The sequence below is a fragment of the Moschus berezovskii genome, chromosome 1 (assembly GCF_049115385.1).
Source record: "Moschus berezovskii isolate FMDL1 chromosome 1, NW_MosBer_1.0, whole genome shotgun sequence".
Lineage (NCBI taxonomy): Eukaryota > Metazoa > Chordata > Mammalia > Artiodactyla > Moschidae > Moschus > Moschus berezovskii.
Window position 1 is genome coordinate 106133786 of NC_142460.1, and position 21801 is coordinate 106155586.

A 21801-nucleotide genomic window follows, 5' to 3' on the forward strand; every position below is an offset into this window, starting at 1 on the left:
TCTCTGTGAGTGGGTATAATCTTTGGGCACAGTTCACAGGGTTGAAAGAGATGGCAACCCACTCCAGTATTCTTGCCTAGAGAATCCTGTGGACGGAGGAGCCTGGTGGGCTGCTGTCCATGGGGTCGCACAGAGTCGGACATGATTGAAGTGACTTAGCATGCATGCATGCATAGGGTTGAAGTGAGGATTATGTGACTTAGGCTGTGTATGGGTTTAACACAGTGCCTGGTATATGGAAAGTCCTCAGTCAGTGTTAGCCTGCTATCCAGGGATAGCAGAATGACAGATGGCAGGCCTGGGTTGTTAAAACAAATATGAGGTGCATTTGTGTGGAAGGGGTTGGAAAATTGCAAGGTCAGTGGACAGATTATGGGGAGAGAGACTTGTATGCCACACCAAAGGGGCTCACATTTATGGAGCCCAATGAGAATGCTAAGGATGAAATTCAGATTTGTGTTACAGCAAGAGAAGTCTGGAATGGTAGGGAAAGAGTAGAGGCCAGAACTTGAGTTAAGAGGCTCCTGATGAGAAGAGATATAATAGAGGCTTGGCTATAGAAGGATAGAAGATAGAATGCAGATACAAAATTATTTAGGAGGTGAAACTGATGAAGTTTGGTGAGCAATTGATTAGTGGGATGAAGTAGGAGGAGTCGTGAATGACTTAAATTTCTGACTTGGCTGATCTGAGAAAAAGACAGGAGGAAAAGCAGATTTGTGGATAAGGTTTTGGATCTGTCAAGATGGACAGGCTGGTGAAGTAATCAAAATTAGTGTGCAGGCCTGCCACTCAGGACCTAGAAGTCAAGATTTAGGACTCCTGAAGATAATATAATATAGATAATAGTCGACATTGTGGAACTGTGAGTGAGAGCATGACACAGCTCAATGCAGGAAGAGATTCAGGGATAGTTCCGAAAAACCTACCATTTAAGACTCAAAGAGAGCTGAGCCAGCAAAGGAGAGTGGCACAGAGGAAGGAAGAAACATAGTAAAAGGTGGAAGCATGGAACATAATGGAGAGGAAATCTAAGGCGAAAATGTTCAAACGCAGTAGAGAGGTCAGGTAGAATGAGAAGAACCGTTTGTTGGAGGTGCTCTTGTTTAGTTGATAAGTCTATCTGACTCTTGTGACCCCATGGGCTATAGCCTTCCAGGCTCCTCTGTCCATAGGATTTTTCTGGCAAGAATATCAGACTGGGTTGCCATTTCCTTCTCCAGGGGATCTTCCTGACCCATGGACTGAACCTGCGTCTCCTGCATTGGCAGGTGGATTCTTTACTGCTGAACCACCAGGGAAGCCCTTGCTGGAGTTGGCAGTCAGGGAAAAGAGCTTAAGAAAACCCATGAGCTGTTAACTTAGTGAAGTATAAGTTTGCGGAAAGAGAGACAGTGAATCTTCATTAAGACCCTAGATGTTACTTGATATTTCAGGTCAAATGCTAGATGAATTCCTGGAAGGAGAACATCTATGGCTGTGGCCCAGCTTCAAGCTTGCTGCATTAGGTAGATCTGGTCTGTCTTTAATGAATATTTTCCCAGGGCTTAGTAAGGAGTCTGGGACATTAATATGTGCACACTGAAGGCTGGTGAAAACAAAGGATGTGCGCTTATTGGTAGCCAGGGATGGGTCTTGTTAGAGTCCTGGGAGCTCCTGATACATGGCTACTCCAGAAAGTGTCAGGAGGCCCCCCAGAATAACCAAAGAAGTTTTGATAAGAATTTCAAAGCCCTTAAATCACTGGGTTGATCTGGCAGCCTATGCCAGTATTAGAGGGGAAAAGGACGTTGGTGAGTACAGTGATAACAGGTGAGAATGATAACAATTCCACTCAGGTTGGTTCTGTCCTGAAATGCAGATTTTTTGGCTTGTCTTAGATGTAAGTTTTTGATGTTTGCTTTATTACTTTTTTCTTATTTCCTCCCTTCGTGAAAGCGTCTCACCTCTTTAACTGGATAGTCAATTTTTAAGGTCAGGGACCACTCCAAAGAATCGTTTGTACTCCCTGTAGCACTTGATCCCCAGCAGAAAACCAGGTACCCTCAGACTCATCACCAAGATTGTATCAACCCTTAGTTAAAAAAAAAAAAAAAGTTCTTTATTTTCCAAACTTATCCTAGGAAGGTTGAACTAAGCGGATATTTAGAGCAAGCCGTAGGCATTGATATCCGACACGAGAGTCGCATGAATGAGGCCCTGAAATCTCAATCCTCCTCGCCTGGAATCCTAGGGCCATCCCACTGGTCTTCCTGTGGACACAGGTCAGGGAAGAGTCTGGGCCATTCTAAAGGGCATTCCGGCTCCCACATGGCTAGACCATGGTTTCCTCTGGTATGTCCACGTGGGGGACCCGAAGCAGTCCAGATACTGGTTTGGGAGAAGTAAACACTTGGGGGTGGAGGTGTTTTTACTATTTTCTCCACCCCTACCCCCCCACCCCACCCCCGCCTTTTGGTATTGATGGGAAGGGGTGGTTTGGGTCGGATCTAGCGTCAGTCCGAGCCCTTCCAAGCGGTCCCCAGCTGCTCAAGTCTTTGGCCGCCGCTCTTCCCCTCCTCGACTCGGTGGAGACCCGGCCCGGCAGTCCGACGGCGTAAGGAGCGCGTAGGCAGCGTAGGTGGTGTCCCCTGGCCCGCCACACGCCGGGGGCCGCCGGACGTGGGGGACGATGTCTGCACGCGCGGTGCGTGCGTCGCCCCGCGCCCCCCGCGAGCCGGGGGGACCCCCGCACCCGGGGGAAGCCCCGCGCGGGGCGCCCGCCGCCCGGCCCAGTCCCTCCGCCTCCCGGAGGCCCGGGGCTGCCTCCTCGGGCCGCGCCGGGGCCGCCCCGCACTGCGCATGAGCGGGAGCCCGGCGAGCCCGTGAGAGGAGCCGCCGCCGCCGCCGCCGTCCATTCGCTGCGGAGCCGGAGGAGGAGGGGAGAGGCCTGGAGGACACCAACATGGTGAGGCACTGCGGCCGCCCGCCCCGCCGGCTGGGGGCCGGCGCAGCCGCGCACCCCCGCCCCAGCCGCCCGCCGCCCCGCGGCGACCCCGCCGCCCCGCGCCTCGGCCTGCGGCCTCCGTCCCGCTCCCCGGCGGGGCTCTCCTCCCTGCCTCTCCCTTCCTCCTTCGCCCCTTCCCGCCCGGGCGCCGCCGCTACGCGAGAGCCGAGGAGGCGGAGCGGAGCCGGGCCTAGTCGGGAGCCCCGGCGAGTTTGGGACGCGGGGGGCGGCCCCGGTGCCCCTCGCCGGGCCCGACGCGGCGGGCGCAGGCGTTGGGGCGGGGGGAGGGGATGGGGCAACGGCCGGGTCCCTGCCCGGCCCCCACGCCGGCTCCATTGTGTCTGGCCGGGGACCGGGGTCAGGGGTTCCGGGTAGGAGGCTCCCCCCCGCCCGGAGCCGGGGCTTCCCCCTCCGCCCCGCCGGGGAGAAGGAAAGACTTTCCCGGCGCTCCTCTCCCTCCTCCGCTCCGGCACCCCTCAAGTCTCCAGGCAGTTTTGCTTGGGGCGGGGTAACAGCCCTCTTCTTTCTCCATCACCTCTCGCTGCGTCCCGTGCTCTTGGAAAATGGGAGTTTCACTGGCCAGTTGGTGGAGGTTATATTTACCTCTTCTGAGAACAGGGGAGACCGCTGAGCTGGGGGGACGTGGGGGGAGGGGGAAGTACGGAAGTGCAACCTGTTCTCATCTCATAAAATTAGGAGAAACAGACTTGCTACCTTTTGAGCACATATTTTGTTTCCTTGAGGTGGGAGGAGTAATTGCTTTATTATGCCAGTTAAAGACTATTTGTGATTTTTTAAAAACACTTTGTCAAGTTAGTCCCCTCTGCTTTTTTGTTTGGAAAATGTCCTACAAGCTTCAAGACGTGGTGTTCAAGGTATCTGTTTACAGTTTGGTAATAATGTACCTGACTCTTGGACTTTTTGTTTTTCAGAAGCGATGTTTGGCATTGTAGTCTGAGCATGAGTTGAATTCCATGCAGGTTACTGTATGAATAGACAGTAAAAGTGATATTATTGTCCTTTTGCTCATGGGGAACATAAAGGACTCTTTGAGGAGGGTGTATGTGTGTCTGCTCCAGTGTCTTTGTTTTTGGTTGGTCTTATTTCTGCTGAATGACACTTAGCTCGTCTCAGCCTCCAACTTAGCAGAATTTTTGTGTCGTGTATGAATATGTGATTTAGTTTACCATGTACTCAAGACCTAGGTTCTGCGGTAAGTTCCATGAAAACTGACCATTTGTATTTGTAAGAAAACTTTGCCATAAAGTACTGGTTAACGTTTAGATTGTTGTTACAGTGTTCAAAGATCCAGCAGGGCGGCTAAACTGTTTCCAATTTCTTAAGTATTTTGACGGTCATAGATGTTACTCCTAAAGTTTCCAGACGCTTGGCTTAAAAGAGTAAGCTTGAAGTAATGAAATGTAATTCCCTGGTAAACACTCAAGTGAGCCCATCGAAATGCTTTCTGTTCATAATAGCCTCAAATCACCATTATCCTCTGGAATCCAAGGTGTTGAAATGCTCATTACCTGTTCAAGAATTCAGGATTCACCTGATTCAAATGAGAGTTCAACTTGTATTGGGACTTGTAAGCTTTTGTCTTTTTATTGCTATTGAAGTAGCTAGTTTTGGAACTTAGCCATAACTCATTTAATTACACTAGTAATGGGAAGATATTACTAATTTAAAACACTTTTTTGTGGCTGAACTCAGATCATGTCACCAGAATTGTCTTGGTATGCTTTTGTTAGTTTGGAAGCTAAATCACCACGGGCCCTAAAAGAATTTAGGCCATAAGAATTTTCTAGTTTTTCCTTGTAAATTTATTATACTTACAATTATTTCTTGTTAAAGTTTTGGGGTTAATGTTCCTCAGTGTGTGTAACACAGTCCATTTCTAGAGCACATGTTATATTGTCACTTCTGGGATTTGGGTCAAACTTAAATGATGGAATATTTGAATTTTTTTTTTAATATCTATTTTGTGTAAGAAAAAAAATTGTTCATTTAACCTACCTGACACCCACATAGAAAGGCCAAAAATAGCTCCAAAACTAGACAATATTTTGTTACTCCTGAAAATCATTTTAAAAAGTGTTTGACTTCTGGCTTGTTATTTGTAAGAGGACAGGATTTGATAAAGGTACATTCAGCTAAAATTTTTGATTTTAATGATTTTTCTTAGATGTGTGAGAAGTTGTAGACTGTGTAACCTACTAGATTTTTATAGACTCACAGCATCATGAAATTTTTAGACCTGAAATACATCTTCAGAGATCATCTAATTTACTCCTCTTCCCTTTTACAGAAGAAGAAATTGAGGATCAGAGAGGTTTTGAGGTTCAAGTTTGAAAATTATTAATTGCAGAACTGAAACTAATTTTTCCTGGTTTTACTGTTTTCCCTAGTACTTGTGGTACATACAGTCTTAGTTCACTGAAATCTAATGGTTGAAAATTGATTTGAAGTTAATTTATTCATTTAAACAGAGGAAAACCCAAGTGTTTTTAATGAAAATGTTAAATAACAAAATTCAGATGAGTGGTTAGTGCTGTTAATTTACTATGTTTTTAATGTTTCTTTTTTTGAATGTGTGGACTTTGAAATTTAAGATTATATTTTCAACAAATGTCATAGTTTGTAAGTCTAGATTAATGTAGGCCTGTTCAAAGTTGTCTTTGTTTCACGTTGTTTTGCATATACATAAGTAGATTAAGGGAGGGCCTTAATTAATTTTAATAATTATTTCTTAAATGCCTACTGTATGCCAGGCACTGTTCTGGGTACTGGGGATGTGGATACACACACATAGACACACAAGCACATATATGTGTGTATATATATATGTACAGACATATATATATATATTTTTTTTTTCCCCCCTTGAGATAAAAATCCATGCCCTGGTGAGGGTTGCATTTTTACTAGGGAGAGACAAATATTAAGCATAGTATATATTTTTTTTCCTGTGTTAGAAAGTGTAAAGTGCTTTGGGAGAAAAGCAGTGTTGGGTGGGGGGAATTGGGAGTGTTGGGGCACAGTAGAATTGGGGGTACAAAACGATGTTTGCACCACTGATGAAGTAGATTTTGAGCTGACTGGGAGATGAAGGAGTAAGCCACCCAGAAATGTGGTCAGAGTTTGAGGAACAGTGAGTCCAGTGTGGCTGGAGCAGTGTGGTTGGGGGAGAGGGGCATTTTGGGCATTGGAGCAGATGAGGTCTGAGTGGTAAGGAGTGGAGACGGGCATGGGTGGACATTGGAAGGATGTTGTGTTTTTTCTTCAAGAGAAATGGGAAGCCAGTGAAGGGTTCTGAAAGGTATGATAGACCTTGTTTCTACTGTCTCATAGTGTCCTGTTACAGTTACAGATAATTATGTCCCAAGCAGTTTTTAAAAGACAAGAAGAAATGCAGCTTCTGTGTGTAGAGTTTTATATTGAGTAAGGTGACTGCCAATATTTAATAAATACTAGTTGAACATCAAGTTTACCTAGCCATGCTAGTTAATAAAAACAGCACAGTACAATCTCTTTTGTAGATTGTTTTTGAGTTTGTAGTAGTTGGTGTGTCATTTAATGACTATGCAAAAAAAACTGGGCCTTTGGGGAGAAAGAAGGACATTAGTGCTTATTGAGAACATACCCTCTGCTAGTCAAACAATTCACAGCTGTTTTTTATCTCCACTCCAATTTGTGAGATAGATATTGCTACCTCCTTGTATCATGTCTGAAAAAGGACGTTCAGCGTTTCAAAAGAGATGACCAAGGTAAAGACCTAGGATGTGAGAGAGCAGGGATTAGAATCCTGGTCTCTGGTTACACACTTCGTCTACCCCTCCTCTTTTTTTTTTTTTACTTAAAAACCCTTCTAGCAACCTTTCTGTATGGGTGTGGAATTTTTGATTGATTTCACTCTGGTTTCTTCTTTATATTGAATAGTGACCTAGTTGTTTTCATATCAAATCAGATGATATGGTGTAAACACTTCAGTAATTGAAAAATTAGAACTCTTTTGGTACATATGGTAAAAAAGTTGAAAGTAAAATTAACTCGTGGTGGTGGGACTTTTTTTTAAGTTTTAAAAGAGCTGAGCTTTTTTGAGTCAAGTGGCTCTTTTGATTATGACTTCATAGGTTGAGTCAAGCATAATGAAAATCTGTGAGAAAGCCCCCTTTTAAATTTGCGTGTGTGTTGCTCAAGTTGTGATAGTATTAGCCATGACATTTGATGAAGAGAGATAGTTCCAAATAGGATTCAATTGCTTTGTGGACACAAACAAGCTCTTGAATAACCTGCTGACTTTCTAGTTTACCTAGTCACTTTAGATGTATATCCCCACCTAAGAAAAAGCCAAAACAAAAGGGAAAATGCCACTGAAGTGTCTTTCATCATTTTGTTGAATCCATTTTATATAATTAGTACCCAGTAAAAGTGATTAGACTGCTTATTTGCATTGTAAAAATTTAAGAGAGATTTTACTTTTAAACAGTTGTTTGCTGAAGAATTCTATTGCAATCCACTTTTGAATCCTTTAACACTGACTATTTCAGCAACAGAGTTTAAGTTGAAGTTCATGGCCTATTCCTTTATAATATTAGGATATTTGTATTTCAGCAAACATTCAAAGCACTTATTTATTATTCAAGGATTTTAATATTTCTAGGTTTAGGAATTGAGTAGACACCAAATTTTAGAATTAGGAGATTTCAAGGATCATTTATTCTCTTTGTGAAACAAATATCCATGATGGTTGAATGCTAGTCATTATTATAACTTCTTTAACTGTGAGACTTTAAAAATCTCATTTAATTCTTTGTTGTTTTGTTTTCACCTTAGTAATCTTTTTGCTAATATGAGATTTCATTAGAAAAGATGTTTGTGGAGAGAAATAACAAATTTAAATTAGCTGCTTTGCCTGCTTGTTAGATGTTCAGGCTTTAAGTTTGGGATATGAGTTGAAATATGACTAACACAAGTACTTTAAGAAGGTTATTTCTATCCTATTATCAAAGGTAATCAGGAATTTTAGCAAAAATAACTTTTTAATAGTCATAACAATCTTCTCTAAACCAGAATCAAAACATTTATTAATTTACAGTGGTAGGCATCTTTTGAAAAGTAATTCTGAGGATGGGAAGGAGAAAAATACTTTAAACTTTCACCAGTGGAACATTTTTTTAAAACCTTTGAGGAAAATCCTTTAAAAACATACAAAACCAGTCTGGATCTTACAAGTGTACTTCTGAAGTATTTTTTCAGGTGAATTGCCATTATATAAAACATCATTAGGTACAGTGATTACATAGTATAGTACGTTTTTCCACTTTTGACTTAGAACTAGTGCATCATCTCTCTAAGAAGAGTTCATTTTAACTGTCATTCCAAGTGCAGGAAGTATACGGATGATGATGAGAGCCACAGGTCTTAAGTAACTGTTCTAAACTGCAGATTATAATTTACGTGAATACTGAGGCTTTGGAGTTTTGTTTTGCTTAATATTTGAAATTGTACACGTTTGATTCTATTTTCTGGCTATAATCTGTACGTGTTGTGTTTCTTCTCTGAGTTTCGAACTTTCTAATTGGTAAAGGAAACCTTGACTTTCCCTAATTTTCCCCTTTGTATAGTTAAAGCTATTGATGTGGCGATGTTTTTTAGAAATAGACTGACAGGACAGTAAACACATTTTTCTTAGAAATAGTCTATCTACCTCTTCTCCCCTTTCCCTCTTCCCCAAAAAGCCTAAAAGGAAGTTCTACCCCTAAGTTAGTCTTTTGGTTAGTAAGGGAATGCTTAATGTGCAATTTTTGGTCAGAATGAAAATTGTATACATTTGAAAGGAAAAAGGCCAGTTGATTAAGTTATTTAACTTTCCATAAAAATAGGTGAAGAAATATTGCTCACAGTTCCCCTCTCCCGACAGTGCACACAGTAATTGCTCAGTGGTTGCACCTTTGCTCTTTTTGTTTTCTCTTTCACTTGACGACAGTGTAAAATAAATGGAAAAACTGCATGCCTTGAAGCTAGGCACCAGGGTTTCATTTCTGGTTCTGCTACGTTTTGGGTAAGTCTGTCTTTAGATAAAAGGAGCTCTGAGGCTTGATCTCCACATTGATTAAAAAAAAAAAAAAGAATCGATGATAGGCAGCTTGGACAATTATTTAATAATTAAATACCAAGCACAGAGTTGGCACACAGTAGGAGCTCAAATGTTAGCTTTTAGTGTTCTGATTATGGTAGTTGTTATTCTTTATTACTATCTTACTTACACAAAGTTATGTTTTTCTCTGGAGTATATTCTTTTTGGACTTGTAAGGAGTCCTTACTATGTTCTGGTTACAGTTCTAAGAGTTTAACTTGAATTAGTTCAGATAACCTTCACACCCTGTTTACAAATGAAGAAACTGAAGCACATAGAGATTAAGTAATGATCCTAAAGTCACACAGCAATTAAGAAGCACAGGTGGGATTAAAATCCTGCCAGTCTGATCTGACAGTCTCCATTCTTTACCTCTCTGTTGCAGGTAGAAGGGAAGAGAATTTCTAGTGACTCCTACCTAGATTCTTAGCCTGGCTTTCTGATAGAACTTTGCCCCTTGGTGAAAGTCTCCTCTGGGAATAGAAAGTAGTCTGGTTAGTTGAATTGATTTTTCTTGTACTTTTGATTTCGGACCTACGATCTGTGAGAAGGTCTTTTTATAGATGAGTGGTTTGGGATGTTGGTAACATTTGGCTGTATCTGCTGGATACTATGTATCATATATAGAAAGTATGATTTTCTGGACTTAAACCAGCTCTTCTAAATTTCAGATGAAGTTAAACTGTTAATTATATGGTAAACACATGAGAACCACATCCAGAGCTTTTAATGAAAATTATGGGTGATCATTACAATGTTTGAATTTTTAAAACATTGTCTTTTGTGAGCTAAGACTCATCAAATCCTGAGATAACTAGAATTGAGTTAGAAAATTAATTCTTTTAAAAATATAAAGGCCTTGGTGTCTGTCTTTATGGAGTTTAGACTGAATTTGAAACTTAAAGGGTGAGATTCTGTTCAGAATAATAGAAATAATAAAATCTTAATTTTTTGTTTTAAAAATGCCATCTGTTAAAAGTATTTTTATTTTGAAATTGTTACCCAGAAAATAATTTTCCATGTTCAGTGTTTTTCTTGATGGAAGTACTTTTGTAACTTTATTATCATTTTTTGTTTTAGAGCTTTTTTGAGTCCCTGTTCTTCTATTGCAATAGACTAAGTTCATTCTCTTGGCTATATGATACTTGGCTTTGTCCAAAGTGTTTGTCTGTTTTTTTTCCCCCCAGATAAACTTATTTTAAATGTAAATTCCAAAGTTTTTGAGTGGAAAAAAAATTGCAAACATCTGCTAGATTTAAGTATTAAACAATATATACTGATAACCACATTTTTTTAATTTTGGAAAGATGAGTAAGTAGCTGCTTTTTACTGTTCAGATTATAGTATTTCTAACTTCAGTAATCTTTGATATAATTGTTATTAGCTTTCTGTTACAAGACACAGTGTTTCTTTTTCTCCCTCCCTCTCTTTCTTCCTCTCTGTTTCCCCTTTGTTTTGCTAGAATTAGTAATAATTAGGGTCAGTTCAGTTCAGTTGGTCAGTCATGTCCAACTCTTTGCAACCCCATGGACTGCAGCACACCAGGCTTCCTTGTCCATCACCAACTCCCAGAGCCTACTCAAACTCATGTCTATTACATCGGTGATGCCATCCAATCATCTCATCCTCTGTTTTCCCCTTTTCCTTCCACCTTCGATCTTTCCCAGCATCAGGGTCTTTTCCAGTGAGTTGGTTCTTCGCATCAGGTGGTCAGAGTATTGGAGTTTCAGCTTCAGCATCAGTCCTTCCAATGAATATTCTGGACTGATTTCCTTTAAGATGGACTGGTTGGATCTCCGTGCAGTCCAAAGGACTCTCAAGAGTCTTCTCCAACACCACAGTTCAGAACCATCAATTCTTTGACACTGAGTTTTCTTTATAGTCCAACTCTCACATCCATACATGACAACTGGAAAAACCATAGCTTTGACTAGAGGGACCTTAGTTTGTGAAGTAATGTCTCTGCTTTTTATATGCTGCCTAGGTTGGTCATAGCTTTTCTTCCAAGGAGCGTCTTTTAATTTCATGGCTGCAGTCACCATCTGCAGTGATTTTGGAGCCCCCCAAAAATAAAGTCTGTCACTGTTTCCGTTGTTTCCCCATCTTTTTGTCATGAACTGATGGGACCAGATGCCATAATAATTAGGGTATATTCTGTATTTTATGTATTTTACATACTTCGCTGATGTTGAATTTCTTTGAAAATTTGATAATCTCTAGATAGGTTTCACACTTGAGTCCTAAAGATTGTATTGCTTAATCTTGTTAAATGACCACCCTAGTTTGTTCCTTTTAAGTAAGTCTTAAATAGCATGTACTACATTTGAGTGCTGAATCATTGTAGTTGTCATATGTTTTTGCTCTTAGGAAGATACCCGCTGGGTTTGTAGTAGAAATAGAGACACTCCATCTGTTTTTTCTTCCACCTCAATTTTCTGTCCACTTTCTCATCCCTTATAAAATACTTCTTTGCTGTCTAAATACCCTTTTCCTCTTTCTCAAGTTGATAGAAATTTAAACCTTTGATCTGTACTCTCAAAATCAGAACTCCTTGCCTGGTGCCCCCTTGTGGCCTGCGCAAAGGGGATGGGTGTGTTGTAGCTCTCCTAAATAGGCTTGGGGAAAGGGTGGATCTGTGTAGCCCACTCCAGCTTCCTCTAGGCAGCCTTTGGGACTACAGAATTGAGTACATGCTCCCTAGTAAGAGAGCAGGTGTTAAGATTTATTCTAGGCACAGAGAGCTGACAGAGGAAAGGTCAGAGTGCATTAAAAGTACAAGAAAAGGGAAGGAGGGTGCTCATCAAGGGTGCTCATCAGACTTTGCACAGTGAAATTGCTCATTATGACTTGGCCTAGCAGAAACTCATGCTGTCACTTCTCAGTGAGGTATCACTCATTAGCCTCTGTGGTGTTGGAAATGGGTAGCTGCAGCCCTTTTTCTTAAAATATATTGCCCCATATACTGGAAATTTAAACCCATTAAAATAATTTCTGTTTGCATATACATGGATGTTTTTTATACTTTTATTTCATGTAAGATATGAAATGGAGTTAATTCACTTATATAATTGTTACTAGTTTTTATCTTTGTCCCCCCAATTTTCTAATATCTTGCTTTCTGACAGGAAGTCATTAGTACGGTGAACAACTTTTTGACTGGCAGAAGTGAATTAAGCTGTGTTTTTCCTCCCTCTCTTCAAAACTCGTTCAAGCCTCAGGAAATAACATGGGATTTAATACTATATGATACACCCCTGCCGCCCCCCAATAATCTTGATTGCTTTGCTGCCTCTTAACTTTTAGGAAAATGGAAATGTTTAATTGAAAAGTTATTTCCAGATTGTGGCCTGTAGTTGTTATACTTCTAGGTTAATCTCCAGCACTTTGTGCAGCATTATACAGTGGTCAGTGATGATCATAATGACCCTCAGGTACTTCCCTGTTCTTCAAAGGATTAAAACATATGTCATATACTACATTTCTGAGATACTGTATCACTTACATGTATTATATCTCTTGGAAAGGGTATATTCATTTTAAAAATAGCTTTCAGTAGCAAAAGTTGAAATCAGAGTGGTTTCCTTTCAGTTCAGCAGTGTATTAAGACAGGTATCTTCCATGTCATTTGATTTCATTGTGGGTTTGTTGCAATTGAATAACATCTTTAGATACTTTTCAAGTTGGGACTCCTAGACATTTGAGAGATGTGTCAAATAATGGGATATGAGTTATCTGGTGTCCAGTAGTGGTAGGTTTATTTATGAAATAACAGGAGGCTAGTGAATTTATAGTTTCCCAATTTTAATGGAGAACAGAGATTGAGATTTTAATGTGTAATCCTAAGCAATGACACATTTACAGAGAGAGAAGAGTATGGCTTACAGATTAGACTCCAGGGTATTAAAGATGGGGTTGGTTTTCATATTTGATTTTTGCATAGCCTTATTTTTACTCTGTGAAAGGTGGAAATATTTATATCTTCATTAGTCTTTTTCCTGAAAACCTCAAAAGGTTTATAAATATGTACAGCAAACAGTGTGGTTTATAGAAAGATTAGTAAAACTCAGATTCATGAGATCTTTCTGTTCTTGACCCATTTCTACTAATAACCTGGGTGATTTTCTTTTAACAAATTCCTTAACATTTGGGGTCTGTTCTCTCATCTGTACAATCAGGGGATTGAGGTTTGTGATCTGTCTATCTGGGCCAGATCAAAAATGCTTGGGTTTGTGTTGCTTAAACCACAGAACACTGTATCTATTAATGTGTGTCCTACTCACATGCTTTTTTCGCTTCATTGGCAATAATAGCTCAGGAAGAACTCAAGTATTTTTGCTGAGAGATGGTATTAGGACTTGCGAGAGGGAAGAGTAATAGCAGGGAGGCTGAAATTACACAGGAGACAGCTTGCATGAGGAGACAAAGAATGTGGCCCTTGAAACTGGGAGAGAGTGGAGGGCCTAACTGCCCTACTTAATTTTGCTTAGGACTCAGGGCAGATGAGAAATGAGTATGTGTCAACACAAGGCCAGTGAGAGAGGGTTATTACAGTAGAGTCTGGCTAGAGAGAATGCTAGGCTCAGGCCAAGGGAAAGAGGTAATTTCTTTCATGGTGAAAGAAGGAGAATTCTATTAAAGATTACCTTGGTTGGGAGGATGCAGGGTACTTGTTCATATTTCACTGCTTCTGGTTTGATTGAAAATATGAGGAAATTCTATTGATAATTATCTTGGTTCCTGACTCCTATAAGGAGAAATGTAGAGTACCTCATATTCTGTTGCTTGTCACATTTGGTAAAAATAGCAAGAAAACCGGGGTCGGGGGGTGAGTAGGGTGGGTGGTGAGGTTGGGGAGACTTGTTCCCAATATCCTTTACAATGTGTTTTAGGACTACAACAAATACCTGTTAATCTCCTTGTTCCCAGGGTCACTTGAATGTTCTGATTGGCTTAAATAATATCATCTTCCCCACCACTCCTTAAGCATTCCTTGGAGCTTTGTGCTTGGTTAAGGTTTTGAGAGTTAGCTCTGCTTCCCTTCTAGAGCCTTTATACATGCTCACAGGACCCACTTTTAGGAGAAATGCAGAGTGGGTGAACTTCTTTTGCCTCTGTCCTAGTTTCTTTTCCAAAATGATAGTGATTTTGTGTTTTAGTTTTTTAAAAAATTTGCCTTCTTAATAGATCAAAACATTAAGCTAAATGTTTTATTATTTTATGAGGCACGTGTATTGCTAAAAATGATTTAGTCAGCAGATAGAAATACTTAGTCTTGTGATGTTACAGAGTTTCAGTTTATTTTCTGGTTTCAATAGAACAAGTTGAAATCATCGCAGAAGGATAAAGTTCGTCAGTTTATGATCTTCACACAATCTAGTGAAAAAACAGCAGTAAGTTGTCTGTCTCAAAATGACTGGAAGTTAGATGTTGCAACAGACAATTTTTTTCAAAATCCTGAACTTTATATACGAGAGAGTGTAAAAGGATCATTGGACAGGAAGAAGTTAGAACAACTATACAGTAGATACAAAGGTGAGTGTGTGTTTGTGACTTTAAATATTTTGAACCAGGTTTTCCAGAGTTACATGCTTCTTGTGAGAAATCAAATAATACAGAGGACATTAATCGGGTGGATGTGTCTAACAGCTCTTTAGATCTTAGAATTAATTTAAGAAATCTGAAAAATTATTTCCCTCTTTTCACTAAAATTTCTTCTTAGTGTCTTTATTTCCTTCCCCTTTATTTGCCTCCTTTTTTCCTCCTCTGTTACCCAGGTTGAGAATGGGGACTAGGGGGGACTAGGTTTTTTCCCTCATTTTCGTAAAACTCAGCTGAGCCAATTTTAAGGAAACCTGCCTAATAATTTTAATAACTTTTAAATAATTATAAAGTAATATATACTTTTAAAAAGTTAAACAATACATAATAGGTTGAATAAAGAAAAAGTCAATAGTTCCTGTGTCTTTTACTTATTTATTCTCCTGAGAGAACCAATATTTAATAGCCTGGTGTCCAACTTTCTGTGTCTTTTATGCAAAAATATATATATAGAATTATTTCAAAGTTTTTCCAAAGGTGGGATTATATTGATGTTTTATACATAGCTCTTGCCCCAAAGTCAAAGGATGTGCACATTTTTTTATTTGACAAAGTGTATGAGTACTTCTTTCTCCTTGTATTTGTATCTAAATTTTTGCTGTCTGAAAAGTATTTTGATAGTTGGGGGTTTTCTTTAATTTGAATTGCAGATGTTTGTCTTGTGATTAGAATGTCCGATGTTCTCTAAGAAGTGATTTCTATAGTGAAATTAAACTTCAAGGAGAAAGAATTTCTGTATATAATACTGTTTAGAGTGCCTTTGTAAAATGTGGATATGTTCAATATAAAAATCCTTTTTCCCTTTGTAGGAATGTCAGATTTTCTGATGGTGTGTAAGTATGGGACTTTTTTCATATAAATAAATGAGGCTTTTAAAAAACCATGTCCTATCTAGTGCCTATCCTGTTTAAGAATGCTGTTTCAGGGGTAAAGTGGCTTTAAATATTACAGGGGGAAAATAATGGTTAAAGCAATATTTCTTCATATTTTTGGTCTGTTGTGATCATTTTAAAATATGGAACAGAAAGCATTCCTTTTCTCAGTTTTAGGAATAGCATAGAAGTATGGCACTAATTTCATATTGTACTGGTGTTTTTAAAGATCCTCAAGATGAAAATAAAATTGGAATAGATGGTATACAGCAGTTCTGTGATGACCTGGCCCTCGATCCAGCCAGCATCAGTGTGCTGATCATCGCGTGGAAGTTCAGAGCAGCAACACAGTGCGAGTTCTCCAAACAGGAGTTCATGGATGGCATGACAGAATTAGGGTGCGTATAATCTTCATATGAAATTAGGTGCATTGCTGTAAGAGTTACTGTGGAACTGATATCTGTGCCCCAGACATTGCTGTAAATAGAAAAGGGGTAATATGCTAGTTCCTTCCCATGTCACGTTATCTGTGTAGTTAGTACAACCTGTTCTGTTCTATTTGCTTTATGCTTTTATCATTTGTTTCCAAGGGAGGTTCACTAGTATTAAAATTACTATGCTTTAATATTTTATGTGGGTAAGTGAGGTGAGCAAGTTTTAAGTTATTTCCTAATATGAGGTGGTGAACTCTGAATTTGTAAACAAGCTCCTAGAATTTAAAAATCTTGGAAGTTACTAATTACTTTTTGTTCTACACAGACCTTGACAACTGATTAGCTAAATGTCTTGTTATAAACAGATTGAAAAGTCATAGGTAGAGGTTTTACCTGTGGCCACTAGTTGTCTGCATTTAATGAAGCTCTGAAAGTATTCAGTCTGTGATCAGTGACAGGCTGTCCTTAGTGTTTTTAGTGAGTGCTTTTGAATAATAAAAGCTGAACATTTGTTGAACATTCATTTCAGGAACTATGCTAAGTAAGTACTTCACCTACCATTTCACAACAGCTTTGTGATTGTAGTAGTGGTTATACCCGCATTTTAGAGATGAGGAAATAGAGGCAGAGAGAAACTAGAGAATTAGGTAGTATTAAAGCCAGGATTTGAATTCAGTCATTCTGATTCTTGAGCCTGAGGGACATGCAATCAGTCCAGACCGGACACACAAACTATACCGGCAATTTGAACGGGGTAAATTTTAGAAATTGTTATATTGTGTAAATGGGGTAAAAGAAAATTCTAAGTATAAAAAAGATGGCAACTGTAAGAAGCTGTCACCACCCCTGGAGCTGAGGGAAGGAAACAAGGAAGGAACCTGGAAGCTTAAGAGGATCCCCACAAGGCTAAGATTCTGACCCCAGAAGACAGTGCCTGGCTACTTCTGGAGCGTGCTGCTTGCTTCTCTGATGGAGAAGAAGCTAGCTCTAAGGGTCACTTGCTGCAGAGCCGTGCAAGTTGCCACCATTGGTGAACACTACTAGGACCTCCCAGTACACTGAAACCCTCGCTCTCTGCAGAAAACAGACTGGGCTAAGAAAAATTCTTTCCTCCGCTTCCAGCCTTTCATCGCCCTCTATTGGTAGAACCTAATGGTGAGCCAGCTGAGGAGAAAAAAAATGAAGTCTCACAATTTGTAGTCCACTGCAAACAGTCACAAAGTAGGGCAAAGAAGGGTGAGTTTAAAGCTAAGAAACAATAAATTAATATCTGGTCTCAATACTGTGTTTTATAGCCAAAGCCAGCCTTATCCTGAACTTGCTGGAGTTTTCTATACTAGGACTGGTTTCACTGGAACTCTTTCTTTTCCCTCATTTAAAAGTGAGTTCATGTAAAATGTAATGAACTTCCAAAGCAGAATTTTAATTTACAAACTAATAATCTGGGAGGTGTTACAAAGACCATGAAAGGAAAACAAAAGCAAAAATGATTTGAAGGAAAAAAAGTATAGTGATTGGTTTGTGGAATCTATAACAGATAGAAGATTTCTACCTTAAGGAAAGTAGGACTTGGTACTTGAACCCATTTAAGCTCCTTGGAAATTGAATGGTTTCACATATAGAAAAAAGCTTAATACTGATTTTGAGATAACTTCAATTGGAGATGGTACTTTGACTATAATGAGAAGTTTTCAAGAGGAATGCCTGTTTCCTCGCCTAACCAAGAGACTGTGTTTTCAATTTGTTTGGAAGCTAGACCTGTGGTTTGTTACCGTGTAAGGAATACTAATACAGTTTAAACTGATGATTGCAAAGCTGATTGCTGTACATTCTCATCTGTTCACTACAGCTGACTTCTACCATTTGGGTATATTGACTGTCCTGTGAATACATAATTAAAAGTCATAGCCCATTTCTCTTAAAAATAGTGATTATTGCTAACCTTTAATCACTCTAGAACTTTTCTTCTTCCAGCTAATCCCATACTTGTTTATGTAATTTTAAAAGATGATATTTTACTGGATTTATAAAAAGAGTTCTATGAAATAAACTATTTGAGGAATAAATTTTTGATTTATAAAGAAAAAGCTTATCTTTTATAAACTTAATTTTGTATAGATGTGACAGCATAGAAAAACTAAAGGCCCAGATACCCAAGATGGAGCAAGAATTGAAAGAACCGGGACGATTTAAGGATTTTTACCAGTTTACTTTTAATTTTGCGAAGAATCCAGGACAAAAAGGTTTAGGTAAGAATTTTTAAAAAGTATATTTGGTGTTTCAAATACATTCAACTACATTGACCATGTCATTTTTGTTTTGTAATTGAAAGTTCTGTTTTGAGCATAAAGTTATTATTGGCTACTGAAAAACAATGAGAAACAATGAACTTCTAGTTAATCAGAAAATACCCTGCCTATTCAATAAAAGGGTTACTCTGGATACTGTATATGAACCACTGACTTTTTTAAGAACTACAATACAGGAAATAGTTATTAAAATTCCACTGACATAGGGCTGTATGTTTGCTTGTTTATTTTTCAGAAGATACTGTAGGATCTTAGGATCATAACTTTTTCACTGTGTATCTGTTGAAATAGCATTTTAAAATTTCTGAGTCTTAGAATGTGACTTTATTCTTTTTTGTAAATTTATTCTTTTTGATTTGAAGTATTTGGAAACTGTAAGAAAGAATAAAAAGGTGATTTTTATTTATCATCTTATCCCAAAATAGCCACTGTTAACAGTTTAGATCAGTCAGTTTATACTGTAGAAATAACCACACTTTTGCTCTGGGGATGATGACTAAGGAAGTGGAAGTAAAAGCTTCAGTGCAGATCATTCAGAGAAAGTAGACCGTAGCACATAATACATAATAATAAATATGAGTATGAGGGTTTTAGATAAAAGAAGAAATGAGTAAAAGCAGGAATGGTTGGGAAGTGCTTCCTGGGCAAGAGGGACTGTGAACTCAAGGATCTGATATTTGGCTGGGTAAGTGAAGGTGAAAGATGTTCCAAGGAGGAGGGTAGTCATAAATGAAGGTCTCAGACTTTAGAAATAAGCTTGGCTTCTTTGTGGAAGAGAGAAAGTGATTTGATTTTAGTGCAAATGCTTGTTTGGAGCATAAATTGGTGAGACACAATAAGACTTATTTAATAAGGCTTCTTTTAAAAACAGGACAGAGGGCTTAAATCGGAATCTGGGCAGTGGGGATGCACTGAAGATTATGTGGTGGCACAGTGTGCCTGGCAATGTGCTAAGTACTGTGCATACCCTGCCTCATTTAATGTTTAACAACTTTATGAGTTACTCATTCTTTCATTCAATAATTCACTAGCTACCATGTGCCACTCATAGAGTGCTAGATACTTATCCTTATTTGGCAGATGAAGAAACGGAGGCACAGCACGTTAAATGATGGAAGTGAGTTTGTTTTTTGATTTTGAAGGTAAGGTAATTGGAGAGGCTAATAGGGGCCTCTTGTACTAATCATTCTTTATATTTTAGATCAGCGAGAGAAAATGAGAAAAGGATTATGGAATTAGACTGAGGACGTGACTGAAAGCTTCCCAGGTAGCATTAGTGGTGAAGAACCCGTGTGCCAGTATAGGAGAGGTGCGAGTTTGATCCCTGGGTTGGGAAGATTCCCTGGAGGAGGGCCCTACAACCTACTCCAGTATTCTTGTCTGGAGAATCCCATGGATAGGGGAGCCTGGCTGGCTACGGTCCACAGTCACAAAGACTCGAACTTGACTGAAGCGACCTAGCATGCACACACAGGACGTGACTGAAAGCTAGTGGAAGGGGCGAATGTACAACATTTGTACTGGAGAATTGGCCCAAAGAGTGACTAAATGTGACTGAATTAAGGATTTACAAAATATCTATTAAGCAAATTTGGAATGATGAAGTCATGTTTTCAGTTAATTTCAGTTGGATTTTATTCTTCCAGGAAAAGTCCTCACTTTGCAGACAAAATAAGCTGGGGTACCCAGTGTTAATTTCTCTGTCTTGTATCTGTGGCCACCTCTTAACTGGATTATTTTTTCTAGTCTCCTCTTATCTTCCCACAAATAAAAGTCGATTGAAGCATTTGAATTTACATGTATGTACTGAAATAATTATTTCTGTTGTGTTCAGAAATGTAGCACAATATTTTGATACGAATAGAGAAAATGTTGTGAATATCAGATGTTGATTTAAATGGGGCTGACATATTGCTTTGTTATATCTCTACCTCTCACTAGAGCACAGTATAAATGATATTTTTGGGTGACTATGTAGTTTTGATATTGAGTCTTAGTTTTTATTGTATTTGGCAAAGATAAAATTGACATTTTTGTAGCTGTTGGGTATATTAATATGATGGTATATTGGAATTTTAGATTACAGAAAAAGTTGAGAAAAGTATACTGAAGAATTAGATTTTAAAATTGTTTTATTCTGTAGTAAGTATTGAGCTTAAGAAAAAAGTAACATTGTAGAGTTTCTGTTTTCTAAGGTTAAGAGTTCTGGAGATTCATTGCATAGTAGTGGGAATGTAACTCACATTTCTGAACTATACACTGAAAAATGCTTAAGATTATAAATTTTATGTGTATCTAGCCACAATTTAAAAGTTGTTTTAAAAAAGCTCCAAACTGTAGAATGTACAGCACAAAGTGAGCCCTAATATAAAATAATACACTTTGCTAATAATATTGGCTCATCAATTATAAGAAATATACTAAAGGCTTCCCTGGTATCTCAGCTGGTAAAGAATCTGCCTGCAGTGCAGGAGACCCTGGTTCAATTCCTGGGTCTGGAAGGTCCTCTAGAGATGAGATAGGCAACCCGCTCCAGTATTCTTGGACTTCTTTGGTGGCTCATACGTTAAAAGAATCAGCCTGCAATGAGGGAGACCTTCCTTTGATCCCTGGGTTGGGAGGATCCCCTGGAGGAGGGCATGGGAACCAACTCCAGTGTTCTTGCCTGGAGAATCCCCATGGACAGAGGAGCCTGGCGGGCTATAGTCCATGGGGTTGCAAAGAGTTGGATGTGACTGAAGGACTAAGCACAACACAAAGCAGTATCTTAAAAATGGGAGGAGGTAGTAGCATGGCACAAGTGATAAAGAACCCTCTTGACAGGAGACAAGAGACTTGTGTTCAATCCCTGGATCAGGAAGATTCCCTGGAGGAGGAAATGGCAACCTTCTCCAGTATTTTTGCCTGGAGAATCTCATGGACAGAGGAGCCTGACTGGCTACAGTCCATAGAGTCTCAAAGGGTTGGACATGACTGAAGTGACATAGTGTACATGCGTGGGGTAAAGATATATGGGAACTCTGTACTTTTTGCTCAGTTCTTCCATAAACCTAAGACTAAAAAGTCTTAATTAAAAAAAACGTAATAAAAGACAAATCATAATTTCTCTTTTTGTTTTTGCACTGATGTTAGGTGTCAGGAAATGTAATGACTTGCTTAGTTGAAGTTAATTAAAAAGAAAGTTGTTTTCTTGACAGCGTTTCTCAGGGTTTACAGGGCTCTTACTATATAACATTTGGCAGAAAGGAATTAGGAGATCGTAGAAGAGTTGAGGCCCAAGACAATTGGCAGAGAGTGACAGTGACAGCATTGTGGCTTATTTATAAATAGCTTTGCTAGCTATAATGAGAGCTGGTGTTTCCCACATTTTCTCATTTTCTGTAGCCTTATTTCTTATGACACGAGGATAGGATACTTACTTTGTCACTGTCTGCTTCAGTCACCTGCCGTGGTGAATCTTAAA

General features: G+C 39.2%; 1 protein-coding gene across 2 annotated transcripts in view; it reads left to right on the plus strand.

Annotated features, from left to right (window-relative positions):
• Window positions 1–2808: 2808 nt before the first annotated feature.
• Window positions 2809–21801, plus strand: part of DCUN1D1 (defective in cullin neddylation 1 domain containing 1) — a 29129-nt gene continuing 10136 nt past the window's right edge. The window contains exons 1-4 of one of the 2 annotated variants that reach the window (XM_055409793.2): window positions 2809–2947; window positions 14441–14657; window positions 15825–15993; window positions 18148–18278. In XM_055409793.2, the coding sequence (XP_055265768.1) occupies window positions 2945–2947; window positions 14441–14657; window positions 15825–15993; window positions 18148–18278 (520 nt within the window). In that variant the 5' untranslated portion in view covers window positions 2809–2944. Of the gene's footprint in view, window positions 2948–3641; window positions 3862–14440; window positions 14658–15824; window positions 15994–18147; window positions 18279–21801 lie in introns of those variants that run through there. The other variant, XM_055409775.2, reaches the window with a different exon arrangement.